This window comes from Corylus avellana, chromosome ca4 (assembly GCF_901000735.1).
Source record: "Corylus avellana chromosome ca4, CavTom2PMs-1.0".
Classification (NCBI taxonomy): domain Eukaryota; kingdom Viridiplantae; phylum Streptophyta; class Magnoliopsida; order Fagales; family Betulaceae; genus Corylus; species Corylus avellana.
The window spans coordinates 27,095,358-27,110,867 of NC_081544.1; the positions used below are offsets into that span (position 1 = coordinate 27,095,358).

At 37.7% G+C, this 15,510-nt stretch overlaps 2 protein-coding genes and 1 pseudogene across 2 annotated transcripts; 1 reads left to right on the plus strand and 2 right to left on the minus strand.

The window, feature by feature from the left end:
- Positions 1-767: 767 nt before the first annotated feature.
- LOC132178326 (serine/threonine-protein kinase BLUS1-like) lies at positions 768-2,506 on the minus strand. The gene is made up of 2 exons (XM_059590774.1): positions 2,491-2,506; positions 768-1,840 (listed from the first exon to the last, which is right to left on the minus strand). Exons 1-2 carry the CDS (start codon positions 2,504-2,506, stop codon positions 768-770), a joined length of 1,089 nt encoding a protein of 362 aa, XP_059446757.1.
- A 163-nt stretch (positions 2,507-2,669) lies between these two features.
- Positions 2,670-11,475, plus strand: LOC132179835 (carboxyl-terminal-processing peptidase 2, chloroplastic-like; annotated as a pseudogene).
- A 679-nt stretch (positions 11,476-12,154) lies between these two features.
- On the minus strand, positions 12,155-14,792 carry LOC132179207 (uncharacterized). The gene is made up of 2 exons (XM_059591874.1): positions 14,361-14,792; positions 12,155-13,081 (listed from the first exon to the last, which is right to left on the minus strand). The coding sequence occupies exons 1-2, from the start codon at positions 14,727-14,729 to the stop codon at positions 12,557-12,559; spliced, it is 894 nt and encodes a 297-aa protein (XP_059447857.1). The 5' UTR covers positions 14,730-14,792; the 3' UTR covers positions 12,155-12,556.
- Positions 14,793-15,510: the final 718 nt, after the last annotated feature.

Sequence of the window (15,510 nt, forward strand, 5' to 3'; positions counted from 1 at the left end):
GCCGATGCCATATCAACAAGTGAAAATCCCTCAACTGTCATTATCCCAACAAGTCGTGGAGAAGCTAACCAGCAACTGGAACATCATGTTAGGTGCAATATATAGAATGATCACAAATTTGACAAACATATGCTAATTTAGGAAAGAAAAATGCTCCACTGATCCCCTGAGGTTTCATATCTTAAAGTCAGATCAACTATGACTATGATTACTCGAGCTCTATCTCTACAAAGTACCTCAAATCCATCATCCATGCTAGCTAGCTTGTCTCAGTTTCTCTCTCTCTATATATATATGCCTAGCTAGGTGTTACTACTATCCCTCTGGTACTCTTCTCATGATTCCTCACTCAATGCAATTATCTTCTACTCTATATATTCTTCTTTTTTCAGGCCACCGTACCAAATATTGACATTTATTAATGTTTAATTAATCATTGAAGTTAAAACACTTCAATGCAAAATATTGTTCTTCAATCGGCATCATGACCATTACTATCAAACACCAGAAATTAATATGAAGAGAACTGAAAAACGGAAACTTTCTTTTATTAGAATCAAATGATCACCACGTACAAGAAAAGCTATTACCATATATGCAATGCATTGCAACTCTCGATTGTGACACCACAGAGACAATAAGGCCATTCATGTATAAAGCAAATTATCTCACTCCATACTAAAACAGAGTTGTTCCAAAAGAAAGAAAGAAAAAATTTCAGCTCTCTTATTAGAAATACCCAATGCCTAATTAATTGTCCTTAATTTCTAATTCAACCGCTGCCATTTGCACTTCCAAGGCGTCTTACGACCTGTCTTGTCTTCAATGATTACAGTTTCACCATCATCGCCAAACAACCTCTTAACTTGTTTCACAACTGAATCGTCGGTGGACTCGGTTTGGAAGACTGGGTCGAGTTCAAACCTTTCCTCATTGAAACTCCACCCACTGATCGTCCTTGTCTCTTTTACACTCTGCCTCGCTGATGAGTCACCACCCTCATCATCACCATCGCCATTCTTGCTTTCGTTAAACCTTTCTTCCACACTAGGCAGCCCCTGCAACACATTCTCTACAAGAAAATCCGAACCCCCGCAATTCTCGAAGAACGAATGGTTCAACAATGCCTCTGCCGAGGGCCTCTTTGGTGGGTCTTGATTGAGACAAGAAGCCACCATGTCTTTGAAAGCCTTGGAGAACTGCTCGTGCTTCTCATTCTTGGGCCCATTTGACAGTGGAGGGCGTCCGTAGGCCAATTCCAATGCAGTGATCCCAAAGGCCCATATATCAACCTTTACTCCGTAACCAATTTGCGAGTTCAATAACTCTGGGGCCATCCAATAAGGGGTGGCCGCAGCATTGGACGATGACGACATTCCAAAGTGGTCTGTGAGCTTCACGGACCCATTTGAGTCGATGAGGATGTTACTGGGCTTGATGCCTTTGTGAAACTCTCCTTCTTTGTGAAGATAGGACAAGGCGCTTAGAGTTTCTTTGAGAATTATGGCGATGCATGGCTCGGATAGGCCATGTGGGAAGGAAGAAGATATTATGGATTGTAAAGAACCGGCGGACATGAATGGCATCACCACCCAAAGGAGTTGATTAACTAGGAGGGTACAGTGAGCGTTGAGGATGTTTGGGTGGGACAAAAGCTTTTCCTTTGGTTGCCACCACCATGATCGATCAAGATAGACGGCTTTGATTGCCACCACCGTAGAGTCCATGGCAAAGCATTTGGCCTTGTAAACAACAGAGCTAACACCATTACCAATTTCATCAAGAATCTCGTACGAGTTTGATGAGTCCAATGGGTATTGGACCTCTGTAGGCTCTTCTTCTTCTTTTGTTGGCTCTTGCTCTTCTTCTATTTTTGTAGGCTCTTGCTCTTCTTCTTCTTTTGTTGGCTCTTGCTCTTCTTCTTTTTTTGTTGGCTCTTGCTCTTCTTCTATTTTTGTAGGCTCTTGCTCTTCTTCTTTTTTTGTTGGCTCTTGCTCTTCTTCTATTTTTGCAGGCTCTTTCTCTTCGTCTAATTTTGCAGGCTCTTGCTTTTCTTCTACTTTTGTAGGCTCTTGCGTTTCTTCTACTTTTGTAGGTTCTTGCTCTTCTTCTATTTTTGTAGGCTCTTGCTGTTCTTCGTGAGCCATGGAATCACGTAACTGATGATCTTGGATGGGTTTGTTAGATTTGTTTTACTGGGTTTATTTCTTGGATAAGGCGGGCTATTGAGAGCTAGAATATGATGATGATGATGATGATATATATATATATATATATATATATATATGAAGAAAAAGAAAGTAGGATTTCAGCTGTCTTCATGCGAGAGTTTAGAAGGAGAATCTGTTAGAGGGCGCGGTTATATACTTATATGCGATAGCTGCAACTGCTTTTCTGTGTATATCGGTGCTTTGTTAAAACAACGAACAGTTGAGATTTAACTGTTACTAGTTTTATGCCAAACGACATCGTGTAGGGCTAAGAAAATACGGTAAGTAACCCACATTCACGTAAGAGCCCATCTACCATAAAATTGGATTGGGGAGTAATTTTGGGCTCTGATCCTGAACCATTTTGCGTCTTCATGGACTTTTCAGGCCCAATTGGGGAATAACGATAGAGCTTCAAAATGCTATCGCCAACGATAAGGAACCGAAAACGAAGAAGAGCTCTGGTTCTTCGCGGGGCTCTCCGAGGCCTGTCAATGGCGGTCCTCGCAAGCTCTTCCACTGCTTCTTTATCCCCTCATTTTGCTATCTCTAACGTCGTCTACAAGAACCCTTTCTGGTCCTCCAAGGCCTCCACTCCTCAGGTACTCTTTCCCATTCTGTTTCAAATTCCAGTTTCCACTTCTCATTTGGTTTCCAAGAGAACTGATGAAGAGAGAAAATAAAATCGGTTTTTTCATTTCATGTTTTGTTTCGTTTCGTTGGCGTGGATGTGGAGTTAATGTTCGAGAGATGATGTGATTGTGTGGATTGGTGTAGTGCTTGTAATGTTATGTATGGTGTGCCCAACTTTTGGCTTTGTTTATGGGCTAAGTGTTATGGATGTTTGGCTAAGTTGAAGTTGTTTTCAGCTTGAATTGGGTCTAATTTGATTAACTCTGCTGGATGAAGCATGATATTCTAAGACTTAAGAGCTTGAGTGAAGCAACAACCTGATTAAGCGTGTTCTTTGAATTGAAAGTAGCTTAAGAGTTAAAGTCATAAATGAAGCATTGACCTTGATAACTTACATTTCATGGAAGAAAAAAAAGGAACAAGAAAAAGGACTTTTTTGAATATATATATATATATATATATATTGTGGAGAAATTTGGTGAATTGGAATGTAATTTGATTCAAGTTCGGTGTATTTTCTTGGAGGGGAGCTGGCTTCTAGGATTTCTCTTATTTTATCTTGAGCACACCACTTTTATATTGGAGCAACAATTGCCACTGCCTACCCTATTGTTTACTAAGAACAATGGAGGAGTTAATGAGTTTCGAATTGAATACTGATTGTTCTTTAATTCTGGATGGTTATTGTGTAATTCTCATTCGGAGGTCTATTTCTCATAAATGTGAGTGAATTCTGACCAAGCCTCTGTTACAAAGAATTGTACTCACCACTTGTACATTTCTTCTTGGGTTCTGAAATATTTCTATAGTCCTTCAGCTGCTAATGCACGAGTAAGCCTAGGGGATGGGAGGGGAACTAGCACGTAACTATAGTTCTACTTGATAGGCCTATTGTTATTTTGGATGCTGTGCTGTCAGGAAAACATTGTGCTTTTGATGCCAATGAGCTCTAGCTCGAAAGGCAACTCTTCTTCCCACAAGAAAGGGTGGAGGGTGCGTTGTGGATTCAAGACCCATTGGGTATGTGTATAATCTACCAATGAGAAAAGAAAATTTTATGTACAACGAGCATGCTCCAATTTCCAAGAACTGAATTTGCCTCCACCAGCGCTGCTGGTGGATTGGCCTAGTCATTTTCTTTTTCTTAGAAAGTACACGGTGTGGCATAGTTAAAAGGATCAATTTGATTCTGATGAGCACATCTTGCAGAATTGAAAATTTGGATAAATAGAATTAAAACTTTTTGCTCTGCAATAGGTGGATTTTCTGGAACATAAGCACTCATAGGTGAGTCATGTGCGTCACTACTAAATTTTTTGATTGGAAGAATTATTTTGGCCTCATATTTTACTGCACCTGGAGCACAGCTTGGATTGTTCACTCCCTGTGACTCGCATTGCCCAGAAAGATTACTGGTCAATGGATCCTTACTGTAATGTTACATTATAGTACTGTTTACATTGTTAATGTTATGTTATAGAACTGTATGCCTTCTTTTTTTTTTTTCTTCCTATTTTGCCTTATACTCTATGTTGGTACAAGGCCTTAGAAACTCAGTGTATCCTGAGAGATACTGCTGTATGGATGTGTGCATGTGAAAAATTTTAATGTAGTCAAGAGCTCGAAATATATTACAATTTCACTTGGACTCTTTTCAGATGCTGCCATGGAAATCTTCACCCACAAGGATTGTAGAAGCTCGATTGTGGAGTCCCTTAATGTGTAGAAGGACAAATGCCACCTATGTGCTGAGAAATAGGGGTAATACTGATGGAGCTTCGAAACATAATTTATTGGTTCAGTCGATGAGGTTCAATAAAATTCTATCTTTGAAATGTGATTTTCTTTCAATAACTCATGGGCGCCTTCTCAAATTTGGGATTTACTCTGGTGGTCTTCCAAAAGTGATTTACTGTTTGGAAAAATTTAGACAGCATGTCTCTATTCCTTCTGTCTGCGTGATCGCTGGAGTGATGCTGGTCATGTCAGTTTCTGTTTCTGTTAGCAGAAGTCCATCCTGTAAGTATTTTCAAGGAATTTACATAATATTCAACAGATGGATCTTTTACTTTATATTTCATCCTAATACTTATTGTCATTGTGCAGGGGCTCTCACTGAAGAGAATCTCCTATTCTTGGAGGCATGGAGAACAATTGATCGTGCATATGTTGACAAAAATTTTAATGGACAAAGTTGGTTTCGATACAGAGAAAATGCACTGCGCAATGAACCAATGAATACACGAGAACAGACATGTACGGCTTGCACCCTTTCTAGTAGTATAATTAGGGTGGTTTGGAGGATTTTTCCATGCTAAAATTGTGTTAGAATAAGGGAAGCCAGAACCATAGTTAAATTCACTTATGTGTGTTTATTTTTCAATGTTGACTTTGATTTCCATTTTAGTATTTGGATATTGTGCAGTATTGGTGCTAATTGACCATACGAGTATTACCAGCGAGAACAGCATAATATGCCTAACAGTATGGTACTTACATGGTAATTGGAGTTAGGTTCTGAATATGTAGAAGGGAGTCAGCACTTGTTCCACAAGGGATAAATCATAGTTTTCTAAAATATTTTTGTTGAATAGGTTCATGCTTATTTATATGGCTGTTGTACTTTCGGCTATTTAAATGGTTAGACATGAGTGTCCATCCACTCATGGCTGTTGTCAATACTTGAGTAATGTAGACAGGCAGTGGACTTCTCTTTTCTTGTCAAGGTACATATAGTTGTGACATATACAAGAAAATGTTGTAAGAAAGGGCCTGTCTCTTTTTGAAATTGATGGTTGTGCTACCTTTTATGTTCAATGTTAATCCAGCAAGTTTTTATTCTGTCAATGTATCTATTGATTGTGTAGTCTCCTGTTGCATGCATGATGAGAGATCTCACCATGGCCTAAACTTTGGCCTTAATGGACACTGACCTACTATGTATACCTTTAGAATTGCGAGCACTAAGTTGAGTACATAAATCTTTAAGATGTTGCTAGTCCTGATAATTCATATGGTTCAACTAATAACCTGGTTACTTGGTCCCAGAAAGGAAAATAGAAGAAAGACAATAGTTATCGTTTCTTTGACTCACCTTTAGGGAAATATGAAATGTTGAATTCAATTGCTAGTTCTACTGGTTGTAGTATATGGTTGTGTTAAATGGGTTTAAGAGAAGATGAAAGAATTCTCTTGAAAAAATGTGACTGATCGTGTACATTATTAAATTTTGGTAGATGGTTTTGTAACAGTTGTTTCTTCTACCTCACCTTTAGGTCAATGTGATTGTTTAATTCAATTGCTAGTTCCACAAGTTGCAAGATATGATTCGGTTAAATGGGTTTGAGAGAAGATGATGAATTCTCTTGAAAAAATGTGATTGGTCATGTACATTGTTGCAATGTGGTAGATAGTTTAGTGATAAACCTGTGTTTGATTGTTGCATTTCAATGCGGGTAACATTTAAGCCTGTTCTATGATTTAATTGCCACTAGGTAAGAGTAGTGTTTGTGTCTTCCCTATGTACTGCCTCTCTAAATCCTATGGTGTATCTGCATTTAGATATGGCGATAAAGAAGATGCTTGCCACACTGGATGATCCTTTTACTCGTTTTCTGGAGCCTGAGAAGTTCAAGAGTTTGCGGGTATGATGTTGTTTTCTTCTTGTCATCTTGGTATACTGCATTTTTTGGCTTGAGTGACAGACTCCCATGTACAAAATTTAGGCGAACTGTCGGACTGTATACTTCAGTGGGGTTTGGATACATATAGTAATTCTCCCTAAATCTGTTATATCTTCTTTGAAGGCAGTCTGGAACTCAAGGTGCTCTTACAGGTGTAGGGCTGTCAATTGGCTACCCTAGTCAATTGGATGGACCAGCTGCTGGACTTGTTGTCATTTCAGCTGCTCCGGGAGGTCCTGCAAATAGGGCTGGCATTTTAACTGGGGATGTCATTGTAGCAATTGATGATACAAGTACAGAAACCATGGGCATATATGATGCAGCAGAGCGGTTGCAGTGAGTTTCTTACATTACAAACCTCTTACCCTGTCAAATCTGATCTTGGTTTTTCAATAAATAACATAGGCTCTATTAAAGGAAATGCAATGCGACCTTGGTGTTGCAACTTATCAAGGAAGTCCCTTTATTTGGTTAACACACTGCCATGCACAAAAAGAGAAAAGTAGACAGAATATTTCATGGTGTCTTCTTGTGCTTTACTGTTTGGTTGCTTCTCCTTGATGTGGTTTGCAAATTGAAATGTACCAGGTGACAGTTCAAAAGTGGCCTAAATTTCATCTCATATTGTCCAGAATGGCAATATTGATAAATGCCCATAAGGTGCCTGGATATTAGTTTTGGAGTACTTTCAAAATGAATATTCAAATTCCAAATGATTAACTCCTTTGAACAAGGTATTCTGTGTAGTTTATGCGACATTTCACTGTGTGTCTACTATTATAAAACAGATTAGGTCCCATTTTTTGCTTACAAATATTATGTGTCCTTTAACTTTCTGGAAGCTGTAAAGAATTAAGTACCTCCAGTTTGTTTTAAATCTTGAATCATCAATCTATTCTTGATTTTCAAAAACATTATTTGATCAGATCCATAGTGGTTGATAATTGTAACTGATTTGAGATTATCTTGTATATTGGGTTACGGGATAGCCTTGATTCATTCTAGAAATCACCAAGTGGTGAAATTTCAGATTCAAATGCATAGGTGTGGATAAATCTAAACATTTACTTCAGGTTGTTTTTATTCATTAAAAAATGAAAATATGGAAGTTTCATTATTAAGGGTTGAGACCATAATTATGCTACTAACAAACTCAGACAGCTAAAAATCTGGCAACTGACCAGCACACACTTTAAATGAAGATATTTGTGATGATTATTTTACATCGTGTTTCACCATATTAGTGTTGTTAGTGCATAAGTAAACACGATTTTTGTTTTAATAGAAGTTCTTTTAGAAGCTTAACTTTTCTTTTCCTCCAAGCTTTTCACCTCTTCATTTATTCACTGGTCTGCCTGAACGTTTTGATTGAATTGCAGGGGACCTGAAGGAACTTCGGTGGAATTGACCATTCGTAGTGGACCTGAAATAAAGCAAGTAGCTTTGACGTAAGTTCACTCCCCCACCCCCACCCCCCCCTCTCTCTCTCTCTCTCTCTCTCTCATTTAATTTAATGAATAAAGGAAAATTTGTTTTGTTTGCGGGGGAAATTAACTCTGCATATCTCATAATAGTTTTAAAAGATGTATATCTTGTTACTTTACTTCATAATCTAATTCACTTTGATATGGAAATTTATATCATCATAATTTTTTTCAAAAATGCTGTTGGGCTGCCTGTGAAGAACATTTGGAATCAAACCTGTGGTTTAACCAAACCCCTCCCCACCTATTGGCCCACTGAGCTACTGCTGAGGTGGTGAGCTTATTAGTTGTCATTTGAGCTGGAAAAGATCTGCAATTTTCTTTGTGCATTTTTTTAATCTTTTTTTTTTTTTTTTCACCAAATAGAAAGGATTATGAATAACCAACTACTGCCTTCCAGGAGGGAGAAAGTTTCTCTGAATCCAGTGAAATCAAGACTATGCAAAGTGCCTGGTTCAGGGAAAGATTCTCCTAGCATTGGTTATATCAAATTAACATCTTTCAACCAAAATGCATCTGGTAAGTAAAACTATTTGTTATTCAAAGTTTCACTTCAATCAGTTGCTACTCAGATAAGTTGGAACAAATATCTTCATGCATAGGAGCTTAGTTTCTTAATTCTCGTTTAGATACTGAAATCTTCAAAAACTTTTTTCCTAGGAAAATTATCAATCTTGTCTCATTTTGGTTGGCCACAAAATTTTTGTTTCAGACTTCTAAAGCTAGGGTCAAATTTTCTGTTGAATAATGAACCAAGATAACAGATTCACTCACGGACACAGATAACATACTTAAGGGCAGTACTGCAGATAGTTAAATATTTCAAGTTGCATTGTAATTGTGTGGAATCAAATGTCTTTCTAGTTGTGTAAAATTCTTTGGAGTTATTTTACTATATGTACTACTTATATTCTTTTTAGATTTCAAATTATAAATTCCTGCAATTTATACTGAAAGCTTGCATCCCTTGTAGGTGCTGTCAAGGAAGCTGTTGATTCTTTAAAGAGTAGTAGTGTTAATGCCTTTGTGTTGGACCTTCGAGATAATAGGTGATTAGCTTTAAACGCTCTCCACTTTTAGCATTGCTTTTTGGCAGGCTTTCTTAAAGCTTAAATTTGATGCAGTGGTGGTCTTTTCCCAGAAGGAATCGAGACTGCCAAGATTTGGTAAGCTATACCTGAGGATTAATGGTAAAAAATTTCCATTTATATTTTCCTTCTGGTGCCTTATCCACATAAATTGGTATTATTTTGCTGACGCTAATGGGGGACAAGAACGATGAGAAGTTTGGCTGCACAGTTAATGGTGTCCTGGGTAACTCATGTATTTCATATTTATTGAGTTTTCGGTTACAATTTTTTCTCGTAAAACTAAATTATGGTTTTCACTGGATTGTAGTCATGCTGCATAGATTTTACTCCATTAGTAAGCTAATTTCCTTTGGTTACATCTCAAACGCTATACATAGGATCTCATTTGGGCAAACAAATAAAAGGTTTGGACTTCATATGCGTCTATACGCATGGATCGCATCCTTGACAATGCAATAAACAAACATTTACATATATGAGTTCCACAGTATATCCACACTGTGAATGTCTGTTTGTTTTTCTCTTTTGGTCAAAAGATAGGACTTCTTGCATGCAGTCGGTGCATCATAACTGTGCAACTTTTTCGATTACCACTTAGTAGTATGTGTTACTTATTTAAAAGATTTGAGAAGCGATTATTTTCTGTGAAGTTCAAACTTCAGGGGATCACTGTACTGTAATTACATCTTTAGGAGCATCTTTTGCTATCTGGTTCTTAGTCCTCAGTAAATGAAGTCGGTACTTCATTTCATCTGTTCCAATTTGTTCATAACAAGTTCTCATATTACCTACTGACGTTCAGGTTGGACAAAGGTGTGATTGTGTATATCTGTGACAGTCGTGGTGTTCGAGATATATATGACACAGATGGAAGCAGTGCAATAGCAGCTTCAGAACCCTTAGCCGTGCTGGTAAACTTTTGTCTATCAACAATACAACTTTGTCATGATAATCCTTAATTTTGAGAGATATATTGGCAAATGTCTGCATATGCTATACACTTATGGAATTTCAGAGTCATGGTACCAAGGTTTGCTTATATTCTCAATTTCTTCTCTGTGTGTTCACTGCTCAGTAGTGGGCTACTATTTTTTTCTTATTCTTTTTCTTTCTGTCATTCTTTCCTTTTTTTAAGAAAAAAAAAATCTGAAATATTATGTCTAATGGGAAAATACACTTAACCTCCTCAAACTTACATCCCTTTGGCACTCATACTTCCAAACTTTAAAAAGTGACATTTGACCGCTTCTAACTATCACTCCTTTCTATACGTGGCTTTTTTGGATAAACTCTCCCAAAATGCCCCCTTTGCTGAAGTAGCTTTGCCAATAGACAATTCCAATGCTGAGGTCAAACCTAGAATTTTACGAAGACAAGACCACACAATCCATCAACCAAAATAAAAACCCATTGTCCAAACTAAAAGCCTTATCTACATATCACACTTCCCAGCAGTAGGTTTCCAATTTCCATACTTTTACTATAGAATCTCGTCATGCATTTCCATTACTGTAATTAATTTCTGGATTTGTTCTAGTCCCTTATTTTCAATTTTCCATTTGTATCAATTGGGTATGTGCGTTTGTGGGTTGGAACTTTATCTTCTAACCATTTAATCATCCAATTTATTGTGAAAAAAGGCTGATAATACCCTCTACTGAGCTTCCATTAGGTGAACAAAGGAACCGCCAGTGCAAGTGAAATTTTAGCTGGTGCACTGAAAGACAACAAACGTGCTGTGTTGTTTGGAGAACCCACATATGGGAAAGGGTAATGACTTTTACTTCAGACGCAAAATGTGAATACAATCATAAATTCCTGATGAGGCTGACATGAGTTATCTATTCCCCCTCTGCAGCAAGATTCGGTCGGTTTTTGAGCTATCTGATGGCTCTGGCTTGGCTGTTACTGTAGCTCGTTATGAGACACCTGCTCACACAGATATTGATAAGGTCTATTACTCCCTCTCTCTCTCTCTCTCTCTCTCATATCTATGGTTCCTTCAACTTGTCTCTTTACAAGTTGGTGTAATTTCTAACCATCTCTCTCTCTCTCTCTATGCTTCCTTCAACTTGTCTATTTACAGGTTGATGTAATTCCTGACCATCCTTTACCCATCTCATTTCCCAAGTACGAGGAGGGATTTTGTAGCTGCCTCCAGGACCCTGCATTTGCTTGCTATGAACAGAGTCCAGTTATTTGCGAGATGACAAAATATTTGGATATTAACATTGCAAATTGCTTTGGGGAACATGACGGAATTCTTTGTAAAATGTACTTTTAACTCAATTAGGGAGGGTTCATTCAATTATAAAGTATAAATTTAACAAGGGTAGAAAAGGAAAAGCAGTCTTTGTTTGGTGATAATCTAAGGGAAAAAAGAAAAGAATAGCTAGTAAATATTGAGGAATGCTTATTCCCATGGATACCAATCTGTTGGAACTGTTGTGGTTCTTTTTATTTTAAATGAGAGTCAGTTCCACATTGATTCTTTTATTATTATTATTATTATTATTATTATTATTATTATTATTATTATTATTATCGTATTACGCAATCTTCTCATTCTTGAGATAATGGAAAAATGTACACGATTGAATAGTGTGGCTCCGAGCTAAAATACATAAGCAATTAATGAAAATGGTGCATATCTAATATCTAATAGCAGAAACTAAAAGAATGTAAACTCTAGAGTGGCTAAAGTTGTGAAAAGTAGCGTTTAAGGGTGGCTAACACTGAATTCGAAAAAAAAAAAGGGAAAAAAAAGGGTGGCTAACACTGATAAGTAGCACAGCTTTTCATAGGATGACACAATTTGTATTCTAGCTTTTATTATTGAAAATTTAGCTGCCTTGATGATTAAATGAAAGTTTAATGAGAGTGCTTTATATAGTGAATGATTGTGATATGTCGATTGAATTTATTAATGGGTAATATGAGCAAAGTTATGTATTACTTTAGGGGGTTAAATAGAATTTTCCCAAAAAAAAAAAAAAAAACAGAGAAACAAGAGAAACAAAAGCTATAAATATATGTAAGCTATATATATATGAAGTGCTTGAGCAACTCTAATTTACCTTTGTTCTACCATCACTTTTTCTTTTTAAAGTAAATGTCAAATTCTACACCATGTACGAAACCAAATTGTAACGGATCATAGGAGATTATAGTTGGACTATCTGCAATGAGATTAACAAAAGAACCTTCAGAGAAAGCCCCATCACCTCACAGGAACAGATTGGCTCGATCACCAAAACCCATCATTAGGATGTTAGATATGCAAATTGGCTCCAATGAATTTTGATTTCTTGACCTTCGCTTAACTGATTCAACTTGGAAGCAGATAAGTAAGAAGAGGAACCAATTGGCCCCTAAATTCAGTGACTCAATCTCAGTACTTGCAGGCAAAACCAATCAAATCCATGCTCGAGTGCAAGGATGCTTAGTAGGAATCACTACAGCATCTTAGTCCAAGAACCCAAAAATGGGAAAACAGCAATCAACAATCTCAAGAGCAGAGGTGTGTCACTTTTTCTCTCCCTGCGACTCAACTTTCCCTTCTCCGTTGTTGTCTGCCGTGACCCTCCAGACATTCGGTATGCTCTCCGTGCAAATCCAGATCTATCTAGGTCATCCCAACCACCAAAATTTGGTGCATCTTGGCCACCATTAGAACCCGGACCATCATTTCCTGCTACCCACGATTGATATCCCATCTTTCCCTTTCTGGTTTCTCGACTTTCATCTTGTTCTTCTGCATCAGTTTCAACACTACTCACAGTGCTGGCAGATGGTTTCCTCCTCATCCTGGACTTGCGTTTTGGCCTGCTTCGTTTCCTCCCCCACAACTTCTCAAATGCCAGAGACACGACTGACTGCCCAAGGGGAAGCACTAATGCCATAAGAACAGCTTTTGGGCCTGAAGCTAGCAGCCAAGATAAGATAATGGGTGGAAGTGTCCAGCCATAGGATCTGAACACCTGCACTGACCAAAAACAAATTTATTGAAATGTTAAACCCATCGGACGAAGTAAAGCCTGAAGCAGGAGTGAACCAGTACAAATTTCGCTCTCAGAAAATATTATTGCATGGTGAATATCTGTCTTGGACAATGGTAACTAAATTTTAGTCATTGAAATGTCATAATAGATCCTTGTTGAGAGTTCATTCTATCAAAATGCTTATATACTGGAAAGCAACAATATTACATACTTCACTCGTGGAAAAATATATTGCATAAATGATATTAATAACAAATAGGAAGTACAAGAAGAACTAGAAACTAGTGGTGTAGTAAAAAAGACTGTCCATTTGATTAACAAGGGATTCGTCATTGACTAAATTTCAATCAGCAGAATAAATGAAGTACTAGTCAGGTAGTCTGCTGCACAAAAGCTATACAAAGAAAAATAAACCCAAAGCACCTAAAAGGCATCATTAAAATAAGCTAAGCTGGTGTTATCAAAGGCAATAGACAGTACCAAAGTAAAGTACCAAAGTAAAGGACAAAGTATTGCTCGACAATCCAGACAACACTTGTGTAGGTGAAACAAGGCACTGACTCTTCAACATAACCAAGAAAAATGTAGGAATTTAAATAGGCAGCAAACTTCTTTAAGACCTAATAATCATAGTGTTCTGTAAATTTCTCTTCATTAAACAAGTTGATAAATCCACCGGCCAGTTTTAAAAACCTCTCTCGTTAATAAACATGTTTTCCCTTCAACAAATTGTGAGAATGGTGGCTGAGGTATCCAATGAAATAGAACAAAAACCAAAGTTCTCTCTTAACCAAGGCACTTGATAGTTTGCCTCAGCTGAGGCAATCCCCACCACGATGCCTTGCATTGCTGAGTGCCCTCAGCTAACAATTGCACAGAAGATCAACTCCACCAATCTTATCAAACATTTGAGAATATAACCGACATATAAAGCATACTCAATATCAAAATATTTAGCGCATTCGAGTACCCAAATCTTGTAGTAGAAAGGATAATAGCTGCCCCAGTAATGTCCTAAATCTATGTCCCAGCGTTTTGCTAAACACTACTAGAGAAGCTAAATTGAAGAGTAAAAACTTGCAATTTAAGCTTCACAGTAGCCTCTATATTTTGAATGTCAAAAAGGGTACCCATGCATGTAGAGAATCAACGAGAAGCTCACACGAAAATGACCCATTCATTCTCTTAAATAACAAAACCGAGCTAAAAGAATCAGCTTTTTATTGAATAAGAGATGGGTTTAATATCAAAATTGTACCTTGAAAATCCAGAAACTGTCAAAGATTTCCTCGAAGATCCCACCAGACCCTTCCTCCATCTCCGGCGAGGAAGAAGACTCGTCGGACCACCACCGCCTCTTCTCCTTCTTCTTCTTTCTGCCTCTGCTTCCTCCAAAGCCAAATTCAGAATCTTGGTCTTCTCCTTCGTCTTTGTCATCCTCGAAGTTGAATCCCTGTGAGGAACGGGCGGTTTCGGCATTGGAGTTCCAGGGACGGTACCTGGTAGAGAACGAGCGGCGAGAATGAGAGGCCGGATAAGGGGTTTTGGGTAGCGTTGGATGGCGATAAGGAGGTCGAGGATGCGTGAAGATGGAGCAGGGGTGGTGTGTAAGGAGCTGGGCTTCCATTTGGCCACGTCCTTTAGTTTCTTCTCCTCCATTCAACTTCCATCATTTTTGGAGTATGGACTAGTTTCCTTTACTAGTCCCAAAGAGTAGCAGGAAAGTGTTGGCTAAAAATAAAATAAACAAATAAATAATTTTTTTTGACAAAATAAATAAATGATAGATCAACCACATTAATTCTTGTGTTTTATTTTATTTATCCCTTTTATTTTCCTTTAGCGTTAGTAATTAAGCCTACATAAACAAGACCAAACGAATCACACCACAAATGCTCAATAGATAATTTTGGGTAACCCCTCTCTTGATCTGTTTTTTTTCATTGGCGGGATTAATTTTTGTGGGAATCTATGATGAAAATATTAGTATTTGCCGTCTTGAATTTCATTAATATTCTGATAGGGTTAGGTCACTTTATAGGTCAGTCGAACTTGAGGGAGTGTCTTACTGCCGGTTCTCATCGTTTAGGCCTTTTTTTTGTGTAACTTCTGGTAAGCAAGGACTATTTTGGTCACATTCAAAAAATACATATAGTTAGTTTCTCTGGCCTTCCTTTTTATTTAGAAAAAAATATATGTTTTCATCTAAAACATTACAATTTATATAATCTCACCCTCATAACACACAAACGGTGGCGATTAACACGCACACACCAAGAAAAAAAAAAAAAAACCAGTGGCGGTTGCTTTTAATACGTTCAAGAAACGACCACGTCTCTTCGACATACAAACGGCACCGTTTAGCGAATCGCCTCTTAAGCCCTAAAAGTCTTGAATCGTATCCACCA